Source organism: Carya illinoinensis, chromosome 10 (assembly GCF_018687715.1).
Source record: "Carya illinoinensis cultivar Pawnee chromosome 10, C.illinoinensisPawnee_v1, whole genome shotgun sequence".
Classification (NCBI taxonomy): domain Eukaryota; kingdom Viridiplantae; phylum Streptophyta; class Magnoliopsida; order Fagales; family Juglandaceae; genus Carya; species Carya illinoinensis.
The window spans coordinates 37,882,770-37,907,375 of record NC_056761.1 but is presented as its reverse complement, the minus strand read 5'-3'; the positions used below and the strand labels follow the sequence as shown (position 1 = coordinate 37,907,375).

Genomic DNA, 24,606 nt, shown 5'->3' with positions numbered 1-24,606 from the left:
AGTAAAGAAAAGGTATCATCGTTGATTTCGTCATCCTCTATTGTTAAGCATACATTGGAAAACACCCCTGTGTGCACTTGTGGATCACCCGCTTCACTTAGAACATCTAATACGCGGCGAAATCCGGGCCGAGCATTCTTTGGGTGTTCAAACTACAATATGAAGGTACAAAAGCAGAGTTCCTTCACTTTAACTTTTGGCGGGTTTGACACAACAAAATACATTAATTTTATACTCACAAAATTAGCTTCTCGTTTGTTTGTTTATACAGGGGTTACCACATTGCAACTTTTTTAAATGGGCAGATCGCGGTCAGGAAAGAGAACAAGAACTTGTGAAAATTGAAACTGATCTGTTAAGGAAGAAGGATGAGCTTCAGAAAACACAGGAGGAGTTTCAGAAAACACGGGAAGAGCTTCGAAAATTAGAGGAAGAGGTTCGTAAAACTATGGAAGAAGTTCGACATTGGATGGAAGAGGTTCGTAAAAGAGAGGGCGAAATTGTGAAAATGGAGTTGGAAGTTCGGCGTCAACGCACACATCTGCGTATATGTTGGGCAATTTTAATATTACTTTATTTGTTGTATGTACGATCATAGTGAACACCCGTAAAGCTGGAATATTTTGTACTTTTCTGAACACTTGCGAATCACACTTGTGTAGTAGTTATGGAAATGCCTACAACTTTGTATTTAATTACTTGGGAATATTATGGAACTTGTGGGACAACACTTGAAAAAGTGGGCAATGCTTGTATATCTGATCTTTTGCTATGGAAAGTGGATGTAATCTTTTGCAAATTGTCCAGGGATTGGCCTTGCCAATGCATATAGTTCATATAATCGGACCTATCATGTCTAGTTGTTAATCAAAAAAACCAATTTATGAATTGGCATTGTACGATACAAATCTCAGTGTAAAACCTGAACTGCATATACAGACTATGTACAATATTTTGCTATCACGCGTTTTATGAATTTTGAAATACCTCATTTTTGCCCCTTGTTAATCCTTACTTGCACTCAATTGCATGGGGCAGTAATGGCCAACGTCATTACTGCCCCAACCTAAAAACGGTGCAAATTTTGGCAGGTTCCATTTATAACTGGAGTTTTCATGCCTCTGATCAATAAAAAATTATATCCTGTAAATTGACAATATCAAAGAATCATGTAAAATATGCTTAACCGCCCAATCATGTTAGTTTTATGTATCAAACTTGTGGTAATATGCGAACATACAACAGCTTATGCTCTCGTAAATGCACAACTAAAAACAACTTGGTATTTCTACCCATCAAGTTGGCTGCAATAAAGCGAACTTCCACCCATCTAAAAATTATTACAGCAGCGAAATCAGTAATGTTGTACCCAACGAGAATGAAAAATAATGTTACACCACCCTTCCAACATCAAGTAATAATTACATCAACATGCTTTAATTTTTTTTTTACACAACCCATCAAAAAATCATTACATGCCTACTTCCAACATCAAGTAGTAATTACAACAACGTCACTAATGTTGCTATACACAACCCATCAAAAAATCATTACATGCCTACTTCCAACATCAAGAGAGGCTTACAACAACTTCACTAATGTTGCTATACACTACCCAAATGAAAAATCATAACATGCCTACTTCCAACATCAAGTAATAATTACAACAACTTCACTAATGTTGCTATACACTACCCATCAAAAAATCATTACATGCGTACTTCCAACCAGCAAAAAATAATTACAACACCTCCACTAATATAATTATACACAACCCATAAAAAAAAAATACACCATCACCATCTGCATAGCTTAGCCCTTATCCTTCAAAACTAATGTTGCAATACATCATTATATGGTGGTCAGATTTGGGTTGACTCCCCTTCGTTCTGCTGTACAGTACTCTTCCTAAATCAAGTACACCAGCGAAATCAATAGCATAAATGAAAATACAGCTGGTTTAATTTAAGTAAAACCACCAAAATTAAAGCATCATGGCTTAGTGCCTAATCTCATAAAGTAATAAGCATCACCAAAGTTACAAACCCCATAAAGTGGCTCATTGTGATGGTTGTGTCTCACGCAAGCTACCCGGTTGGGTTCCATCCATCCCAAGCAAGATCTGTGAACAAATCAATATCAGTTATATCATTAAAAATACAACCCATCATAACACTCATTTGGAAAAAAATACACAATATCACCAAGTTTAAGAATGAGAAATTTACACTTTCTTGAGTCTCATTCACTGCAAAGCCAAACTCGGTGGCACTAACATTTAACACTTCGGTAGTGTTTTGTATTGGCTAACAATACATAAGCGGAGTATTAGATCAATACGTAAAGCTATAGACCCAAATTTTCCAATTAGTTTTAAAAGCTATAAAAATTACTCATATCAAACAAAACCCGCAAATGTACCTCAACTGGGACAGTTTGTTGTGTTCCAACAACTGTTTGGCTAAATAAATTCCTGCACGTTCCAACAACTTCGCCTTCTATTCCATGTGGCTACAAAGCCAACAAAACCAGGTATAAGCGTGGGAATAAATTGCAATTTATATATGTCAGTTATATCACCACGTAAAAATATGACTTAAAAGCTAAAAAATTCAGAACAGTGCACTCAGTGGTAACCTGTTTACGCTTTCCTCCACGACTAGCCTTCTTCGTCGTGGGTTTTACTTTCTCAATCATTGATTTCTTTCTAAGAGATGGAGGTCTACCTTTTCCTCTGACTACATGAGGACTCAGCACTTTCTTATAACTCGCTTCTGTGGTTGAGTCGGCATGAATCACTACAACCTTCGAGGGCGGCAAGTTGGTGCGGTAGCCTAAGTTCATTGCATCTAGTTTAGCTAGCATATCCTCAGTGTGCTCATCACATGACGATGCATTTGTGGCTACTTCGTAACATTTCCTGATGATACGTGAATATCTGCTAACTTCAGGCCTCTGATCAACTAAGTCATAAGAAGAAGGTATAAGAGTGTATGTCCTTTTTATGTCTTTTCTCCATCGATCTAGTATGTACTTTTCAGGAACCGAACGGACTTTGTTAACTCTCATAATGCCTAATACATGTCTACACAATATCCCTCTCATCTCAAACAAGGCACATGAACACTTCACTTCACATTCGGCCTCATTAAAGTACACTGTGTGAGTCACCTCCTTCATGAATTCATCGGCATTCACTTCACATTCTACATGGTACGTTGCAATTACACCATCCTTCCGGTGTAGAGCTGGAAGAGTTGCAAGCATTCCTATAACTTCTTTCTGAACTTCTCTAAATTTATTGCAAGTATATATCTCTTGAAAAATCTTCTCAAGTGGAGAGGGAGAGACAACGGGAATTGTGACGTTGAATGACTGGAAGTCTGCCTCACTTTCAGTCTCAATCTTCTTCCTCAATGCATTATCAAACTGATCGACAAACTCTTTTAAGTTTGTCTTAGCATGAACATACCCGTCAAAAAATGCATTCATGCTTTCGCTTCGTTGGGTTGTACTCATTCCAGCCCAAAAAACTTCTTTCATGAACACTGGTGCCCAACACGTACGCTCAGCGTATAAACTCTTCAACCACGCATTCTCCTGCAAGTTATACTTCGTAATCAACACTTGCCAAGAGCCCTCAAACTCCTCTATCGTGTGAGAGTCATACACACAGTTTTGCAACTGGCTTTTCAAACCAGTTTTGTATGCACCATATGAACCTAGCTTCTCTGGCAATTTCTTCAATATGTGCCATAAGCAAAATCTGTGTCGGGCGTTTAGAAAGACGAGACTAATAGCATTTTTCATGGCTCGATCTTGATCCGTGATAATAGCCTTGGGAGCTTTACCATCCATACAAGTCAACCAAGTCTGAAATAACCATGTGAACGTTTCTGTATCCTCACTAGAAATTAATCCTGCCCCCAAAAGAATTGACTGACCATGGTGGTTTACACCAACAAACGGTGCAAACGGCATCCCATATCTATTTGTCAAATACGTCGTGTCGAATGTGACGACATCTCCAAAATATTTGTAAGCTGCCCTACTTCGTGCATCCGCCCAAAATACATTTCTCAACCGCCCGTCATCATCCATATCCATTACTGAAAAGAACCCGTCATTCTTATATTGCATCCGAGTAAAGTACTCACGGAGGGCTCCAGCGCCACCTTTTCCTAGTCGAAGGTGGCGTGCCTTGTCAATGTAATTACGACAGTCTTTTTCAATGAATGGCAAGTTCTCAAACCCACCCGCTTCTTGAACAAGAGAGGCAAAACTCTTGTTCATTCTGATCCCAGCCTGATCATTTATATCTAGCACTCTTTTAACAGACTCGCTCACTTCTCTATTACAGCGAAAGAACCTTGACTTTTGTGGACTTAGGCCGTGATTATGGGAATTGTTAACACTCGACACCTTCAACACCCCTTTTTTAAACATCACATTTATCCGTGCCTTACATTCTGTCTTTGATGTCGGATGCGGCCTCGCAACATTTGTCGTACGGTTTCGTGCCTTCCCACCACGAGCACAACCCAATGTGACATATTTAATGCTCCCATCCTCAAACCTATGACTCCTTTGTGTCATAATCCCAAAACCGGATTGTTGCCCATATCGTTTATAGTAAGAAAGTAACTCCTCTTCAGATTTAAACACCATTCCCAATTTTGGCTCCTCAACGATATCGGCCCCTTCAATATTTGTACTCCCTGATTGATCGGCATCTTTGAGTTCAACATTATCCCCGGACTGATCGGCATCATTGGGTTCAACAGTATCATGAATGGAAGGCTCAGTCGACAAACTTTTTCCAGTAGACTCGGGTGACATATGTTGGATTTCATCGACATGGCTTGAAGTTGTCGACTGAGCACCAATCGGAGAGAAAGCTGATGAGTGAAATGGGGGCAGTGGATTTCCCTGCAATTACACCCACGAAATTGATTACAAACATTGATAAAAATAACCACTGTACTTAAGAAATGAAGTATCCTCACCTGACTAGTCCATGTAGATGGGTTTGCATCGGGATGCTCCACAAATGGTGGTAACCACGCATGATGCATTGGTGGATGGAAACCATGCATATAGTTTGACAAACCCAGATAAAATGGTATTGGTATCGCCTAACATATAAAATAAAAATGATTATGAAACAAAGATGTACTCGTGCCAACTACGGAACAAAACCAGTATTGATAATGCTATAAAAGCTGAATATGCCGAAAAGCGATAAATTCTTACCTGGGACAGAGGATTTATTTCTGGATGTGCGGTAGGAGGTGTAGAGGAAGATGCATGCTCCTTCCCTTTCTCCATCTAGAGAATAGATTTATACATTAAAAATCAGCTTATATAAATTATATAAAATGCAATAAATAATTTGGAGATAAGCTTTATATTACCTAAAACCCATTGGTAGCAGTATACAGTAATAGATATTATATATGCTCAGGATAATGTATCATTTAGAAACTAAATTGATATGGCCGCAACTTTTTATCAAGAGGACTTAATACATACAACCATGCATGATTGCATATGTATTAAGATAGATAGTAGCTAGTTCTAGCTAAAATAGTTTATGTGCATGCTAGTTTATGTGCATGCAACTTTGTATCAAGAGGACTTAATAGTTTATGTGCATGCTAGTTCTAGCTAAAATAGATAGTAGTACAAGACTAAATATGGAAATTATGTCTTCTACGTTAATGTTGACCACGTTCAGTTTTTCATAGTTTGATTAATGTGCAAACTCTATTAATAGAGCTTGTATGTATGAATAGATGCACACTATATTTTTTTTTTCCTAAGCAAAATAAAAACAAAAAAAAAATTATTAAATAAAAACAAAAAGGGCAAAGAAGAAGAAGAAGAGCAAGCACGTACATCTCATTTATGAAATTGTAACCTATTTTTTTCCTCCTTTCGGCTATGTATCAAATTGGAGTTCAACTCTAGCTTTATTTTGGAATGAGAACTTTCCATGAATTACCATGGTTTCACAAATTCTTGTGTATTAAGCAATTGTCTTCACCAGTCCCACGTTAGTATAGGATTGATGGTCCTGTGATATCCAGCTAGTTGTATAAGCATGAGATGGGATGGGTGCCTTAATGCAGTCACCAGTCTATGTTAGTATAACAACCAACTAGCTAATCTGGTCGTCTTTCCTCATTAACACAGAGCTTAACATAGGTGCTAAGCTAGCCAGTGTTATATTGGTTACTTCACAAATATTGGTTCTAACAATACATTCACTTTTATTTTGCCAAACTAAGACGAAGAACCCAGATGGATAAAACAGGAGAAATATTTCGAAAAAAAAAAAAGAGAGATGTTGGTTGCTAATAATGCCCTATATAACACTTCTGTAATGTTTTTGAGATATGAGGGCCGATTATTTCACTACTTTCTACTTGACTAATCAACTCAATCCCAAGTCAGGAAAAATTACCTTCTATTCCAACAAGCTTCCGACCCTCACTCTAGCCTCAATCTCTCCTGTTTTCAGGAAACCAACCAACGCAGCCTCAACCCCCCCTTCTTCTACTGGTTTCCTCGATCAGCAGCTATGTACACTATGTTTGGTTGTAAACCAAAATAAATAACACTTTGTAAGGTAAAGGAAAACACCACCTCGTTATATAATTTTCCAAAAATGGTAAAAAGTTACATGCTTATTTTCAAATCAACAAGAAAACTAAAAATACCTTTTTGGGAAGCACATTTTTACATCTGAAACTCGAATGCTACGTGAGATTTTCCTTCTGAGATTACCATGTACTCTAATGGTATAAAATGGACTAGAACAGAGATCACTTGAGAAACCTCAAACCTGTCAAAAAAATGGAGACCACTTGAGGATTAAAATAGAGAAAGTGACAGATAGATGAAAATAAAATTAACTGATGAGAGAGTTGGTCGTCACACTGAAAATGGTGGAGAAGATTCATCAGAAATTGTACGTGATTGGTCGGAGAAGCTCTCGCGGAAGAACTACGTACGGGACTTTCTGAAATGGTGAAAAGCTTCTGAAGGAAGCTACTTTTCCATTTCCCACTTTTTCATGTTTTCCGCTTTTTTTTTTTTTTTTTAATTTTAAGTTGCTACGTCAGATTTCGTCCGCAAGTGGTGCGCCGTGTGCTTGCATATAGAAGTACTCTTTTTAATTTGGGCCCACCAATTATTTCTAAAGGATTGTTGAGGAGCTTTACCATTCCAGTGGATCATGCTTTTGTATACGTGTCCTCGTGACCATGCCATTATCAGTCAACTATTCTTTCCGTGTCAACATTGTACATTTGTGCGCAATAGTTATCTCCAAAATTTTCGCCCACGCTTGTGAGCGAGAATTTTCTTTTTAAAATTTGACCCCTTTAGAATATTTTACACACTTATGTAAGGCTTACTGGGGATTACGTTAGGAATCTTAAAAAGTATTTAATTTTTTTTTAAATTTTTTTAATGAAAAAATTAAATCGTTTGAATATTACATATTAAATCATTTTTAATATCAAATAAGTTATAAAGTACAGTTGAGATTTTGATAAATTTTTTTAAACATATTTTTTCGAATAATACGGAACGTAATTAAATTTAAAAAAAGATTTTCAATAGATAAAAATATCCATATAATTTTAAAATAATTACAACTTTCAAACTTTTAAGGATATGATTATAATTTTTAAAAATTTAAATAATTGTCATTTCTACTTCAGAAAGTACTTTTTTAATTTTTTTCCAAACAAACATAACATGTTTGAAAGTACTTTAAATATATGGTTACCAAACAGTAAATAACTTTGTAATAGTAGAACTTATTACTTAAGTTATAAGTTATAAGTCTTAGAGCCTGTTTGGTATTGCGGTGAAAAGTCTAAAAAGTACTTTATAATGGTTTAAAGTACTTAAATGATAAAATTTACCTGTTTAGTAATTTTATATTAAAGTACTTTTAAATTAAAAAAAGCAAAAAAGTACGTTTCAACAAAAGCATCACTTTGATGCTTTTTGTCAGAAGCACTTTGCAAAAAGTAAGTCATATTTTACCGTGACATGTATATTACAAAATGATTCTCATTATTTTACCACAACGACAACTTTACCCCTCTCTCTCTCTCTCTCTCTCTCTCTCTCTCTCTCGGCCTTCGAAAACCTTCACGCTAGGAGCAGGGGACACCGTAACCCACTAATCCGCTGAAGCCTTCAACTTTCAGATAGCACTGAAGCCTTTAACTTTTTTTTTTAATAACACATAATCGGTAGGCACTATCAAAAATCTCGATTGAACCTGAAAACCGTCCTTCGAATCTTCAGCCCCTACACCTTCGACATCGACAGCTTGTTAGACTTCTTCAGCCCCCGCACCTTGTCCATCTTCACGTACGGCTTCTCTTCTTCAGCCACTGCACCTTCAACTTTATCGTCTCCACCAGGTTCTCCAACTGAATCGGTAGTCATTCTTTGGAGATTTCTCATACGAAAAATCTTGATTTGCTCTCTATCAAATTTGAATGGAGCCAAAACAAAGTTATTAGAGCTCAGGGGAGAGAATTCTTTAAACTCTACTGGATTACCAAAGCTTTTTCTCAAGGTTTGGGACTGGTGTGGCTTCTCTTCCTTGGCGGTGCATCTTCATTGGCACTCTTCGGTTGGATGCCTTATCTTTTCTTTCCTAAAATCCGGGAAAAATGGAACCGACTACGCAAGAAGATTGTATTGGATAAGTGTCCAGATTTATTGGGTTAGCTACCTACTCAAAGATTGGATTTTAGAAACAAATAAGTCTCCAAATTTATTGGGTTAGGTACCTACTCAAAAATTGGATTTTATCATCACCAAAAAAAGTGAAGAAATGTATGAATAAATTTCTGTTAACATCCATTCCAATTGATTCTCACGTATTTTCCATCCTATTGAAACTCTACGTCTCTGCTTTATTTATACAACACCTATGATTGAGTTCGGTAGAGTGTGTAAAAAAACCTTACCTTCCATTCAGTGGTATTGCAAATTGTGTATGTGGAGTGTGCATGCATTCGATGGTATTGTCATTTGTGCAAAGTGAGTTATAATCATCCATTCACAGTCGGTTGTAATCTAGGTATGTTGTGATTGATATTATTTCCTCATTATTTGTTATTTTTGTTTGGAGTTGCTTCTCTAGTTGTCATCACAGTCCTTGATCCCATTTTCTTTTCTTTGTTTATTTTTTGTTGGCTATGCAAGGGGATGAAGTCCTTCATCGAGCACGAAATCACAGAGCGCCGCATTTCAAGTCCTATAATTGCTTGACAATTTCTAGTATCATCATAACGGCTGTGGCTTTGAACATAGCTCTTGTTCTAATATATGGTTACAAGAGGGTATTTCCTTCACTCATTGGGTTAGATTAAATGGTTCAAATTTTATGGAGGGTCCATAAATTCTAATTACAATTTTTAGATTAAATGGTTCAAATTTTATTTTCTTAAAATTTGTCATCTAATATGTTGAGTCTGGTTTTTAATTCATTAAATACATGTGATAATTGTTGAGATGGAAAATTTTAAACAATTTAACTTAAAATTAATGATTACGAGTTAAGTCTTGTACAGGGTAGATTTCCCTAAAAACTCTAGACGCATGTCATCCCTAGTGTAAATTGTTGAGACTCTTATCAAAGGGCTTTTGTCATTAACCATGAATTGAAAAGTTTTTAATTAGTTGGTGCAGGTTTTTCAACAGATATGTGCCATATTTTTAAGTAATGATTGACTTTGGCCACACGGATCTACAATGCAAGCTGAAAACGGATGCAATGTTGTTGTTACCACATATTTAGGTTAATGTACAAGGAAACTGATCATTCTCATAGTTAAGCTGTGTTTTAGTAGAAAGTTCATTGTCTGCTATCTTTAAAACTAGTGGATTTTTTTTCGTAATGTTTGCTTTCAAGGAAGAAATTTTTTGGATGATTGGTTGCCTTAGGTATATACTTCTACTCATCTATGTGAATGAGCTCTATGACGAGAACAACAGCTTATCTTTATGTAAATGGTTATAATATCTTAACTTCTTGGTGTTGATTATCATTTGGGATATTGAGTTGGGTAGTTTAGAAGTTTACCGATGGAAGCTGTCCAAAGTTCAGCCCTAACTTGATTTGGTTGTTCCATGACTGAGTTCAGTAATGCCCTGCAGCTTGTGCTATTAATGAGTTCAACCCCACATTTAAAATCTCTCAATTTCCACAAGCATTGTAGTTTAAGGCCACCTTCTTCCTCCAATAGGCCAACCACCTATTGAAAAACTCATAAAACTCATATTTTTTAGATAGGTAAAGTGTGTTGTGTGTGTGTGAGGGAGCCATACCCCTTTCTCCGTAACATTTTCAATAATCCCTTAATACAATATGGCTGCTATTTTGGAAACTACATTCAAACATTTAGAACTTGCGGCTCCAATCAGGAATTAAATTTTTTACATGTACAAATCTATTTGGGAAGGTCTAAAATTACCAACTAACTCTCACTTAACTACTAGAAGTGGTTGGCATCCAATCTTTTTGTCAATGTTAGCATAGTCATAATTTCAGCTTGGAGTCTTGGACCCCAAGCCTAAAGTCCTGGCACTGCTGCCGATTGCAGAAACTCTCTACATTACAAGGGATTATAACTATTATGGTTGATGCTCAAAGCCTTTTCTAGTTTCTAACAGTAGCACATACAACCAATGGATTTTTGCATATTCAGCAACTTTATTATGCAATAATTACTTCTGCAACTCTGCTACTTAAAGTTACCATCAGCATAATTCTTGATAAACCTGGAAGTTATAAAGATTGCTTCTTTTAACTTACTTCCTTATGTACTTTTCAGCATATAGCAAACATGCTAAAGAGAAATCAAAACCATGTTGTTGTGGTTACCCAAATGCAAGATAGTCAGATAGCGAGATTAATTTGGACAGATAAAATGCTAGAGGATTATGTAGAGATATGTGTTAGTGAGATTTATGCTGGTAATCGTCTAGGAACCCATTTTAATAAGATAGGGTGGAAAAATGTGGTTAATAAGTTTAGCGAGAAAATTGGTAAAGAATTTTGCTATAAATAACTAAAGAATAAGTGGGATAGTTTAAAAAAGGATTGGAACATTTGGACGAAATTGGTAAGAAAGGAAACTGGCCTTGGATGGGATCCGATGAAGAAGACAATTGACGCTACGGATGAGTGGTGGGAAAAAAAGTTATAGATACTATGTTTTCACCTATTTATTTTCTTCTTTATAATCAGTTAATATTTACCATTATTGATTATATTGCACCCTTATATAGGAAATTCCAGAAGTGGCTAAGTTTTGGAATGCAGGTTTGACTCATATTTCTAAGTTGGAGATAATGTTTAGGGGTATAACTGCCACTGGTGAGGAAGCTTGGGCTCTATCCTTTGGATTGAGTTTTGAAGATGCAGTAAGATTTGATCAAGATAACGATGTGATGTTAGAGGTAAAAGAGATTAATAACTCGGATGATGAACCTGGTGATGTTCATGCAGATTTAGACACTCAGACGAAAGAATCTAAATGGGTTATACCTACAATTCAAGATAGGAAAAGGAAAAAAGGAATTCAAATATTTGATCAACATTTCACACGTCTTTGTGATGCTCTTGAAAAGTGGGTTACAACATCATCCTCTGATAAACCTGGCCAACATTGATGAGGTTATGGCTATTGTACAAGAGTTAGCTGAGATAGAAAATGACTATGAGTTTTTTAGGTATGCAAGTGAGGTACTCCTTACGAAATCAGATAGATAAATGTTTATTGCTCTGAAGGACCCAACATTTCAGATTGATTTTATTAAACGAATGAAAAATAAATAAATCAATAATGACAATCATGATCTTATTTTGGGGATTCGTTATTATTTTCCTTTTTAAATGCTTAGTAATGAACTATTTTAGAGGTTGTTGAGAATAAAATTTTTTATTATATTTTTTGGGTGAATTTTTACAACATTTTAATTCTTTTTTATTGATGCTTGTTCTTAAACATTGCGTTTTTATTATTTATTTATTTTTCATATTTTTGTGAATTTAACAAACATGGAGAATAATGGTTACGATATTGAAGAGTATACAAGCGATGTCGATAATGGTGAAGAAGAAGAAAAAGACGATGATATTGACTTTATGATAGCATTACAATTAATGATGGCTTCTAAATATTACATAACATATATGTTCAAGGAATCTTGTAGGACCTCTCCGCATATAGGTCATAAGTTTATTATGGAGATTCTAAATGCTCATCAAGATAAATGTCATCAACAATTTAGGAAGGAAAAAGATGTATTTCATACTTTATGCAAAGAGTTGAATGAAAGATATAACTTAACTAGTACTCGAAACATAACTATCGAAGAAATGGTTGGACTTTTCTTGATTACATTAGGTCATGGGCTTGGAAATAGAATGGTACAAGAAATATTTCAATATTCAGGAGAGACTATTAGTAGGCATTTTAATAGTGTATTAATGGCTGTTTCACGAATGGCGGTCGACATTATCAGTCTCACTAATAGGGAATTTAAGGATGTTCCAAAAAACATTCGTGAAGATGAGCGATATTGGCCATACTTAAAAGATTGTATTGGAGCTATTGACGGAACCCATGTGCTAGTTACTATATCTCCAATAAAACAAATTCCATTTATTGGTAGAAAAGGCATACCTACTTAGAATATCATGGCAGTTTGTGATTTTCATATGCGTTTCACTTTTGTTTGGGCTGGGTGGGAAGGTACTGCACATGATACACGTATTTTTATGGAAGCTATTTGGAAGGAGGAATTGCACTTTCCACATCCACCTAGAGGTTTGAATTTAATAAAAATGACATTAATAAACTTTAATAAGATAATAAATGATTTTTATATTACTTTTGATTTATTATCCTAAATTGTATACAGATAAATATTAGTTGGTAGATGCTGGATATCTTCATATGAACGGATACATGGGGCCATATAGAAGGGAACGATATCATCTACTAGATTTTTGTCGTGGTCCTTGACCAATGGGTATGAGTGAAATATTTAATCATGCACATTCGTCGCTCAGATGCACTATTGAGAGAACATTTGGAGTTTGAAAAAATAGATGGAAGATGTTAGATCATATGCCAAATTTTCCTTATCATAAGCAAGTTAAAATTGTCGTGGCGTCTATGGCTATTCATAATTTCATTAGAACTCATGCATTAAAGGATATTGAGTTCAAGTCATACGGTGATGACGAGGATTATCTACCTCCTGGAAGCATGGAGGATGAAAAAGCAAAAGATTACTCAAGCATGCAACAATTAGAGATATCTAGTGAAAATGTTATTAATATTGAGTGTGATTATATTGCTCTTTCACTTATGCATGGTTGAAGATATTTTTTTTCCATTATAATTATTGAAAAATCTATTAGACTATTTTCGTTGTTATTTTATTATAATATTTTATTTCTATCAAGAATATACCATTTTGTGTCATTTCTATCTCAAAAAGTGTTTTTTAAATTCGTTTACAAACAAATCTAATATATTTAAAAGTGCTTTAGACATACGGATCCCAAACACTAAATGGATTTTTAATAGTAGAGCTTATTACGTTAAGCTCTAAGTTATAAGCCTTAAGCTAAAAGCAATATTTTCTACCACAACCCCAAACATGCACTTAAAGTTATAAGCTATATTTTCCACCGCAATCCCAAACATGCACATAAAGCCTGTTTGGGATAATTATTTTTAATTATTTAAAAACTCTTTTAAAGAAAAAAAATGATATGTTTATTAAATTTATAATAAGTACTTTAATCACTTAAAAAAGTTGAAAGCCTAATTTTTTAAAAAGCACCAAATTGAAGTTTTTATCAAAAATCTCTTGTAGATAGTTGTATATTTTAAAACCAATTAGTGCATGTTTGGGATTGTGGTAGGAAACATAGCTTATAACTTTAAAACATATAGCTTATAACTTAAATAACAAACTCTACTATTAAAAAGTCATTTATTGTTTGGTAACCATGTCTCTAAAGTACTTTTAAAGTTAGTTATATTAATTTTTTTAAAATATACAGTTATCTGCAGGAGCTTTTCGATAAAAGCTTCAATTTGATGCTTTTTAAAAAAGTAGATTTTCATATTATAAATTTACCAAACATATTATTTTTTCTTTAAAAGAGCTTTTAAACAATTAAAGTATAGATTATAAGACCTAAAGTTATAAATTAAGTACATGTTTGGGGTTATGGTGAAAAATATTTCTTCTAGCTTAAGACTTATAGCTTAGAGCTTAATGTACTAAGCTCTATTATTAAAAAACTATCTATTGTTTGGGATTCATAAGTTTAAAGCACTCTCAAACATATTAGATTTGTTTGTAAATAAATTAAAAAAGTATTTTTTAAGATAGAAATGAAAAAAAATGATATATCCTGATAGAAATAAAATATTATAATAAAATAACAATGAAAATAGTCTAATAGGTGTTTTAGTAATTATAATGAAAAAAAGAATTTATTCAATGTTGCATAAATGAAAGAGCAATATAATCACGCTCAATATTCATAACATTTTCAATGGATATCTCTAATTGTTGCATGCTTGAGTAATCTTTTGCTTCTTCATCCTACATGCTTCCAGGAGGTAGATAATCCTTGTCCTCATCGTATGCCTTGAACTCAATATCCTTTAATGCATGAGTTCTAATAAAATTATGAATAACCATAGACGCCACAACAATTTTAATTTGTTTATCATAAGGAAAATTTGGCATATGATCTAATATCTTCCAACTATTTTTTCAAACTCCAAATGTTCTCTTAATAGTGCATCTGAGCAATGAATGTGCATGATTAAATATTTCATGCATACCTATTGGTTGAGGACCATGGTGAGAATCTGGTAGATGATATCGTTCCCTTTTGTATGGCCCCATGTATCTATTCATATGAGGATATCTAGCATCTACCAAGTAATATTTACCTGCATAGAATTTAGGATAATAAATTAAAAGTAATGCAAAAATCATTTATTATCTTATTAAAATTTATAATGTCATTTTTATTAAATTCAAACCTCTAGATGTATGTGGAAAGCGCAATTCCTCTTTTCGAATAACTTCTATAAAAACACGTGTATCATGTGCTGTCCCTTCCCATATAGTCCAAACAAAAGTGAAACGCATATAAAAATCACAAACTGACATGATATTTTGAGTAGGTATGCATTTTCTACCAATAAATGGAATTTGTTTTGTTGGAGATATAATGACTGGCACGTGGGTATCATCAATAGCTCAAATACAATATTTAAAGTATGGCCAATATCTCTCATCTTCACGGATTTTTTTTGAAATATCCTTAAATTCTCTATCAGTGGGGCTGATAATGTCAACCGCTATTCGTGAAACATCCATTAATACACTATTAAAATGCCTACTACTAGTCTCTCCCGAATGTTTAAATCTTTCTTGCGCCATTCTATTCCTGAACCCATGACTTAATGTAATAAAAAAAATTCCTCCCATTTATTTGATAGTTATATTTCAAGTACTAGTTAAGTTACATATTTCATTCAAGTCTTTGCATAAAGCATGAAATACATATTTTTCTATCCTAAATTGTCAATGGCATCTATCAAGATGACCATTTAGAATCTCTATAACTAACTTATGACCTATAGGTGGAGATGTCCTACACGGTTCCTTTACAATATATGTTGTGTAATATTTAGAAGCCACCATTAATTGTAATGCTATCACAAAGTCAATATCATTCTCTTTTTCTTCTTCGCTATTATCAGCATCACTTGTGTAATGTTTAGTGTCGTAACCATTATTCTCCATGTCTGTAAAAAGATAAAAATATGAAGAAAAAAAAAAACAAATCATAAACATGTAATGCTTTAGAACAAGCATCACTAAAATAATATTGTCAAAATTCATCCAAAAAATATAATTAAAAAAAATAAGTCTCGACAACCTCTAAAATAGTTTATTACAAATCATTCGAAAAATAAAGTAATAATGAATCCCTAAAATGACATTACAATAGTCAATATTGACTTCGTTTATTTTTCATTTGTTTAATAAAATCAATCTAAAATGTTGGGTCCTTTAGGGTAATAAATATTTCTCTATGTGATTTCGAAAGGAGTACCTCACTTGCATCCGTAAAAATATCAGTCATTTTCTATCTCAACTAACTCTTGTGCAACAGCCATAACCTCGTCAATGCTACGACTAGGTTTATCGGAGGATGATGTTGTAATCCAATTTTCAAGTACATCACATAGACGTGTAAAATGTTGATAAAATATTTGAGTTCATTTTTTCCTTTTCCTATCTTGGACTGTAGGACTGACATGTTTATTTTCTTTTGTCTGAGTGTCTAAATTTGTTTGAATATCACCAAGTTTGTCATCCGAATCATCAATCTCCTCTAACTCTAACAATATTTTGTTATACTAATCATATCTTATTGCATCTTCAAAACCCAATCCAGAGGATGGTGCTCAAGCTCCCTCACCAGTTGCAGTTATACCCTTAAATATCATATCTAAATTGGAAATATGAGCCAAACCTGCATTCCGAAACTTGGCTGCTTTTGAAATTTCCTGTATGTGCAATGTAATCTGTTATAGTAAATATTAATGGATTATATAGAAAAAAAATAAATAGGAGAAAACATAGTACCTATAATTTTTTTGCCCACCACTCATCCATAGCATCAACTGTCTTCTTCATCAAATCCCATCCAAAGCCAGTTTCTTTTCCAACTAATTTTGTCCAAATATTCCAATCATTTTTTAAACTATCCCACTTGTTCTTAAGTTATTTGTAGTTAAATTCTTTATCAACTTTCTCGCTAAACTTATTAATCACATTTTTCCACCCTACCTTATTAAAATCAAAGTTTTGAAATCCGTTCCGGAGACCATTCCAGTTGAGGCACTGGAACGAAATATTTCGGTACCGGTACGTTTCGGTGTACCGTTTCGGGATTAATTATATATTATATATAAATATTTATATGTATATATAAACTAATAATTAATAAAATAAATACATATATATGTAAGTGTGTGATATGTATATGTGTATATATATAGAAGAATTAAAGATTTATAAAATGAATATATATTGAAAAAAATCACAAACTTGAGTTAAGACATAAAAATAAAGGAAAAAATTAAAAAATAGATAGATTATTAAAAGTAACAATACTTCTAATACAAGGAAAGGGGTATTTGAATTCTAAAAGTACAATTTTATTCATTATTTTTCAACTTATTTACAAGAGAGCTTTTTTTTTTTTTTTTTTTTTTACCGGAATTACTATTCCGACCGGAATTGACCGGAACGGCCGGAATTTGACCAGAACGGCTGGAATTTGACCCGGAACGGAATAGATATATATCCCATTCCGGCACGAAAAATTCCGGCCATTCCGGCCGGAACGGAACGATTTTCAAAACATTGATTAAAATGGGTCTCGGGAAGGTTACTGGCATAATCTCATTAACACATATGTCTAAATAATCCTCTAGCATTTTATCTATCCAGATTAATCTCGTTGTCTGACTATCTTGCATTTGTGTAGCAGCAACAATATTATTTTGATTTTTGTTAGATATGTTTGTTATATGCTAAAATGTATGGAAGGAAGTAAGTTTACAAATTTGATACAAGAGGAGTTTTAATCTTTATATAATTGTAACAGAAAATAAATCAAACATAATTCCAAAGGAAACCCAACATTTATTCAAATAAACTATTGAAGAAATTGAAGAACTAGAAAGACATGAAGTACAAAAGATTGACACGACAAGTGAGAATTTAAGTAATGCATAGGAAACTCTACAGTCAACTATAATGAAAAATCCACAAGCACTCATGTTTTCTGAGCACCTCTATTAATGTCTTGTTAGGGTGTGATTGAAACGAAATGAACCTATTTCTAAATATGGGCCACTGTTTTGTATAAGAGAGTCATCTCATCTGCACTGAAAGAGCATAGACGCAAAGATAACCTGAGTGATTATTGTACTGCTCCTTTTTTTTTTTTTTTTCTTTTGTATTTTTGGTCCTGATATTAATAGATTGATTGGATTCTTTATTCATGAGTTGAAATGAGCATGGTTAACGTGAATATATTTCATACTTGTACTTGCTAGCAACCAATAGGATCTCTCTATTCAGAGGATATTGTAATCTAATAACTGCATATTCCATTATATCAGCTTTTTAGGCAATCATGAAATGCTAATGCACCAAGATTGGAGAAGGTGATATTGTACAAAAAAGAAACAGCACTAGTTTAGTTACTAGTTTAGACTTGGGAGAAAGTATGAGCTGTCCTCAGCTTGTATTCTGTCTCTATCCTTAACTAGTTTAGTTAATAGGTTCTATGCTTGTACTAGAAATTAAACATACAAAATCAAGAGAGATTCGACTAGCTAAAAAGAGGAGTTCACCTTCTCAATGCAAAAAAGACGTACTCTCAACACAAGACAAACATCTTCTCAACACAAATAAATGATATATTATCAACACAAAACAGAAAATCTTAATACAAGTCTTCTAAAAAATAACAAATAAATGACAAATAATTTCAATTACAGCATACCTAAAGTCCAGCTAACCCTTCCAATGATGATGCCCACTGCGAATGGAAGATTTGAACTCAACTTTCACAAATAGCAGTACCACCAAATGCATTCACACTCCACACCACACACTGAGAAACATAGAGGAAGTGGCCTGTAGGTGTTATATATATAGAGTACGAGGAGAGATAAAGTTTCAGTAGAATGGAAATGAGAAACATAGAGGAAGTGGCCTGTGGGTGTTATATATATAGAGTACGAGGAGAGATAAAGTTTCAGTAGAATGGAAATTGATGAGAATCTATATGATAGTTTTGGACGTTCCTTGGGAGGCTGTACTTAAGAAGGAAACCAGATTATAGAGTGATAAGTGCATGTTGTAGCAATCAAATATGACAAGGATACTACAAAATGGGATTAGTAGGAGACTTTTCCTGTGTTGTTGAGTGAAGGAATATAAATATCAATCTTCAAATAAGATAAGACTTCCTTGGCTTGGATTATCGGGTATCTCATAATTGAGGGCTAATTTGTCGAGGTTATTATAATAGGTTCTTGCTGTGCTCTCTTTCTCGATAAGAGACCCAATTTGGAACACAAGTCTGCATTCGAAAATCTGAATCAAAATAATTGAAACCTCTTCACATGAAATCATTGTTTCTCTTTATTGCGGAATTCCTGAAAGCTTTTCCACACGCCTCTGCCATGCTTTCTTTCCATATCATAAACTGAAAGGGCTACTCAGTTACATGTTTGGATCATCTACTAATCCTCTCTCTCTTGGGTCGATAATTCTCTAGGTAGATACAAAAAAATGAATTCTATGGATAAAACAAGAGCGAAAAAAAAAAGGAGAGAGAGAGAAGAAAGATGTCCTTTGATGATGGCACAACCAAGCTATGAAGAAGACGAGGATGTACAGGAAGAGGAGGAGATCAGCGGTGAGCTACGGCATATACATTTGGGGTCATGGATGACCCTCTTCCTACTAATGTCAAGTTTGGAACAAAAAACACAGTATCGCCCTCGAAATTCTTCATTTTCCGTTTCATCTTCATCATCATAGTCTTCTATGCTGTCATCTTCAATGTCTTCCTCCACCTCAAGCTTGCCATCTTTGCTGCCCGTGTAAGACAATCCTATCATTGTAAGAATCACGAGAACAATTTTATCAGTGCTTTTGTTGTACCATCTTCTTCCTTTCCCCCAAAACATCAGGGGAGCAACAAACAATGCTGCTCCTACCCCAAAGCCAAGCCCAGTCAGTATGAACTGCCAATCAAATCCAACTGGTGCTGCTGATGGTGCTGTCCGGTGGCCAGCATTACAATTCTTAAGAGGAAAGCCACATAATCCTTCGTTCCCTACGTACGAACTTTCTGAAAAAGTAGCGAACTGTTTGATCTGCGGAATCGGCCCCACCAGTTGATTGAAGGCAAGGTTTAGGACTGAAAGGAAAATAAGATTTTCTGCAAGTTGCATAGGAATCTCCCCTGTAAGTTTATTGCTTGAAAAATCCAACGACTCCAACTGTGTCAAGTTTGCCAGAGATTTTGGGATTTGTCCCGAAAGAGCATTATGCGACAAGTTTAGAATGTATAGTGCTGAGAGTCCACCAAATGCTTCTGGTATTGGCCCATCCAGGTTGTTGCAGGAAACGTCAATCGAGGTAAAAAGAGTTAGAATCTTCACAAATTCCAAGTTTCGACCTTTAACGGTAACTGTGATCACATCTTGATAATAAAAGCTTCCAAATCCCAGGACTCTAAATTGAAGGTGATTGAGCTCTGATTTGGCATCATCTTCCCTTTTCAACATAGCCTTCCAGGTATAAAAGCATATTATTGGAAGCTTACCAGTGAAATTGTTCAAAGCTACATCCAAAATTTGAAGCAGTGGCCAAGGGGCATTTTTCCCGGGACCGGAACAACCAAGGGACCCGCTAAAGTAGTTAGAGCGCAAAACAAGGACACGCAATATGGATGCATTCTTCAAGTGACATGGGAAGATATCCTTAATGTGGTTGTTACCGATATTAAAGACCTCCAACCTTGTGCAATTCGCCAAAGATTTAGGTATCTGCCCTACAAGTTGGTTTCCATTGAGATCTAAAGTTTGCAAACCACAATTGTCTTGTAATGTATCTGAAATTGTGCCATGGAGATTGTTTCTCCCTAGATTTAGCACCCCAAGAGTTGTACTCATCCGAAGCAAACATTCCGGAATCATGCCACTGAAGGAATTATTAGACAGATCTAGAACTTGGAGGTATGCTGCATTGCAAATTGATACAGGTATGCTCCCATTGAATTTATTGCTTGAAAGAGAGAAGAAATAAGCGTTAGAAAGGAAATCACCAATGTCCAAGGGTATGATAGAGCTGAAATTATTCCTTGAGAAATCCAAATACGTGGCAGATGGTGGGAGAACTGGGAGTTGCCCTTGGAGTCGGTTGGAACGAATGTCCAGGATACTCAGAGAAGAGACAGTGAGTGAAGATCCTTCTAGAGCCACCAAATTGTTAAAGGAAAGATTTAACTGTAGAAGAACAGGCAGTTTCCATATCCAGTTGGGTATCTCTCCACCAATCCCGTTATATGAAAGGTCTAGAGTTGTTAATTTGGATTGGGTTCTCAAAAAATCAGGAAATATTTTCAACTTGCTGGAAGCCAATTTTAACGTGGTAATGTTGGGAAAGGAGAGGGACGGAGAACCGATTCTATCATATTCAATTGACAAGCTGTTGTAGGAAAGATCAAGACTCGAAAGGTTTGTCAACTGGTGTATCATATTTAGCTGGACTGAGCCGGTAAGATTATTTGAAGAAAGCGAGAGGATCTTAAGACCTCGAAAATTAAAGACAGACACAGGGATTGCCCCTTCCAAATTGTTGCTGCTCAAATCAAGGTATTCCAATACATTAGAAGAAATGTTGGTGAGCTCACCAGAAAATTGGTTGTTGGAAAGTTGCAGATACCGCAATGATAAATGGGAAAACAGAGAAACTGGAATACTCCCATTCAGAGAATTGTCACGCAAGTCAAGGTTTACCAGATTCTTCAGCTCTTCCCAGTGAGTAGATGTAATCTGACCGGTTAAATCGTTATGAGAAAGGTTTATTTGAGTCAGATTCTTGGCCTTGCTGAACGATGGAATTGGTCCAGTAAAATTGTTGAATGACATGTCCAGATAAAGCAATTGGGTAAGATTAGCCATTGTAGTTGGAATTGATCCGCTGAAATTGCAACTTGAAAAATCCATTCTAGACAACATGTTAAGGTTACCGATAGAGTGCGGCAATTTTCCCGAGAAATTTGTGTGGCTAAGTACCAGGGTTCGAAGGTACCCATTCTGAGGAAAATCTGGCAAGGAACCACCAAGTCGTGCATTATTAGACAAGTCAAGAACCTCTAGTGTAGGCACCTGGAAGATCTTTTCCGGAAATATGTCAAACAACCCACTAGAACTGAGACGCAAGGACGTCAAATTTGTGAAATTTGCGAAGAACTCCGGCACTAACGCAGACAAGTCGTTATTATCCAGACGAATACTTGAGAGGGACTGAAGCTTTAATAAGGAGGGATTCAAAGGGCCTAAAAGATTGCAATTTGACAAGCTCAATACCCTCAAATTGGTCAGTGATGATGATAAAGCCCCACACCACTCGCTCCCTTGTTCTGATATGTTTACACCATCAAGATAAAGTTCTATAAGTTCCGTAAAGTTCTGAACCAGTATCTCCAAATTTGGATTCTCAAGTTTTAGGGGAGGAATTTCAGGGAAGTAAAGGGTAGATAAATCAAGAATAACCAAACTTCTCAAACGCGAAAGCTCAATCGGAATCTGACCTGCAAAGCCAGCATTTGATAGGTTCAAATGACTCAAATTCGTCAATTTGTCAAACCCTGACGGAAACTGGGAATAGTTGAATTTGTTATATGCCAAACTTAGGTTCTGGAGGTACTGAAGACTGAAGAGGCTGCTCGAATTGTGAAGTCCTCCCGAGATGGATTCACTGCTCAGGTCGAGTCCGGTAACACGTCCCTCGCTGCTGCAATTTACGCCTCGCCACTGACAGCAATCGGAACTCTGATTCCAGTGTCTCAGTTTTGTGGAAGAAGCTAAATCGAATTCGAGGCTGTTGTTCAATTTGAGCAACAAGTCTTTCTGATGGTTCAAACATTGGCCAGAGACCAGAAAGATCGAGAAGCCGGGCAAAATTGAGCATATGGGTATCAAGAAAATCGATAAAAAGAACGGAATTCTCATTGGAACCGGCAAACAATCGTTGAGGTGATGGAATTAATGGCGGGTTGACGAAGATAAAAGCCCATGAACCTGTGGATCTGAGTCGTGTGGGTGGTAGGCGACCAAAAACCGTTCGGATTTGGAAACCCAAGAGAGGAAGAGAGGGATTGGAAGATAAGGGTGTAGTCAACAGAGAGGAGCGCTCGAAGTAAAGCGCGTGTAATTGCATAATGTTAAGGCCCCGTTTGGTTACACAGATGATATGAAATGAGATGAGATGTTTTAAATAGTAATAAATAAAATATTGTTATAATATAATTTTTGAATATTAATTTTGTATTGGAATTTGAAAAAGTTAAATTATTTATTATATTTTGTATTAAAATTTAAAAAAAGTATAATGATAAGTTGAGATGAGATGAAATAAAATTTTTGATTTTGACTAAACAAACAAGGCCTAAATGTCCTATGGACGATCTCGGAAAAGACGCGTTGAGTTTGGTGGCGTTTCTTTATTCCCTGGATGACTTTTCAAGCTTCTGAGTGGAAATAAAACCCAATTCCACGACTTTGCCTGTTTTGAAAATTAGACTAATGCGTAGCCCTGAGATAAAAACTGTGGAAATAGACCGTTCACCATCTCAATATATATTACAGGTCAGCAATTCGGACCCGAGGGTTAAGAATAACTTAAATAAGTATGATTATAATTATATCTAAAAAATGAAAGAAACAGAAAATGTTAAATTAATGAATATATAACAAATCAAATGTTTAAAATAATAATGAATATATAGGACGGCATTGCTACACTTGTTATATGACCAATTAGACATGTACAAAATAATAATAATAATAATAAATGAACAAAGTTTTTAATTGTTTCAGAAAAGTAAATGGATATAATTGTTAATGGGATGATAAAATGTAAAAAATTGACTTTTAATTTGAAATTTAAAAAATAAGATTTTTTTTTTAAATGAAAGCAATATTAGTTTAAAAATATTATTAGTTATGATTCATTATTATGAGAAATAATATAAATACAATTGTATTTTTATGAAACGATTCCTTATAATAATAAAATATTTTTTTTTAAAAAATTTAAAGACAATATGTTTCATTTTTAACTTAAACATAATAATATTATTACTTTTTTCAAATTTGGAATATTAATATTGATCTTAGAAAATATAAAGACATTCTTTCCTAAACAAATTCTTAAAGGATAAAATGTATGATTAATCATTTTAATAATTTAAAGTGAAAATATTATTACCCCAATGATTATGATTTATTTTTATGAATTACTAAGAAAACTAATATGAAGATAATTGTTATTTTCTTCAAATAATATTAAATTGGAAAATTGTATTATTTTTAAATCTAAGAAGAAGTATAAGTTATTAATATCCCATAAATGTTCAATAAACCAAAATCTTCAGATTATTATTATTATTGTTATTATTATTATTATTATTAAATAAGAAAAAGTTTTAATTGTATTTTTAACGATGAACAAAAGGACGAAAACGTAATCGTGCAACCCATGATGCTATTTTACTATTCTAACCAGTGGACAAAAACTTAAATGTGGAAATTAAACAAGATTTATTATAAAAGAGTAGATATAAACAAACTGCTACTGTTGAAGAATATCAAACAGAATTTGAGTACTTATCTAATAAAATCAGTGGATTATCAG

The 24,606-nt window shown here is 34.5% G+C and overlaps 2 protein-coding genes and 1 long non-coding RNA gene across 6 annotated transcripts; all 3 read right to left on the bottom strand.

Annotated features, from left to right (window-relative positions):
• Positions 1 to 1,460: 1,460 nt before the first annotated feature.
• LOC122278705 (protein FAR1-RELATED SEQUENCE 5-like) lies at positions 1,461 to 7,171 on the bottom strand. The gene is made up of 8 exons (XM_043088888.1): positions 6,723 to 7,171; positions 6,467 to 6,590; positions 5,254 to 5,328; positions 5,007 to 5,135; positions 2,422 to 4,929; positions 2,229 to 2,306; positions 2,047 to 2,122; positions 1,461 to 1,908 (listed from the first exon to the last, which is right to left on the bottom strand). The coding sequence occupies exons 3-5, from the start codon at positions 5,326 to 5,328 to the stop codon at positions 2,572 to 2,574; spliced, it is 2,562 nt and encodes an 853-aa protein (XP_042944822.1). The 5' UTR covers positions 6,467 to 6,590; positions 6,723 to 7,171; the 3' UTR covers positions 1,461 to 1,908; positions 2,047 to 2,122; positions 2,229 to 2,306; positions 2,422 to 2,571.
• An 8,374-nt stretch (positions 7,172 to 15,545) lies between these two features.
• LOC122280127 lies at positions 15,546 to 17,041 on the bottom strand. The gene is made up of 2 exons (XR_006229743.1): positions 16,628 to 17,041; positions 15,546 to 15,893 (listed from the first exon to the last, which is right to left on the bottom strand). It is a non-coding gene; the product is annotated as an uncharacterized LOC122280127 (long non-coding RNA).
• A 1,523-nt stretch (positions 17,042 to 18,564) lies between these two features.
• LOC122280125 (receptor-like protein 6) lies at positions 18,565 to 23,138 on the bottom strand. Of its 4 annotated transcripts, XR_006229742.1 has the most exons (3): positions 19,899 to 23,138; positions 19,604 to 19,792; positions 18,565 to 19,447 (listed from the first exon to the last, which is right to left on the bottom strand). XR_006229742.1 is itself a non-coding variant. In XM_043091106.1 (2 exons), exons 1-2 carry the CDS (start codon positions 22,920 to 22,922, stop codon positions 19,419 to 19,421), a joined length of 3,348 nt encoding a protein of 1,115 aa, XP_042947040.1. In that variant the 5' UTR covers positions 22,923 to 23,138; the 3' UTR covers positions 18,565 to 19,418. The 4 variants fall into 4 exon arrangements, 3 of the variants coding, with proteins under 3 accessions (XP_042947040.1, XP_042947039.1, XP_042947041.1); XM_043091106.1 differs by having other exon boundaries at positions 19,604 to 23,138; XM_043091107.1 differs by lacking the exon at positions 18,565 to 19,447 and having other exon boundaries at positions 19,554 to 19,792.
• Positions 23,139 to 24,606: the final 1,468 nt, after the last annotated feature.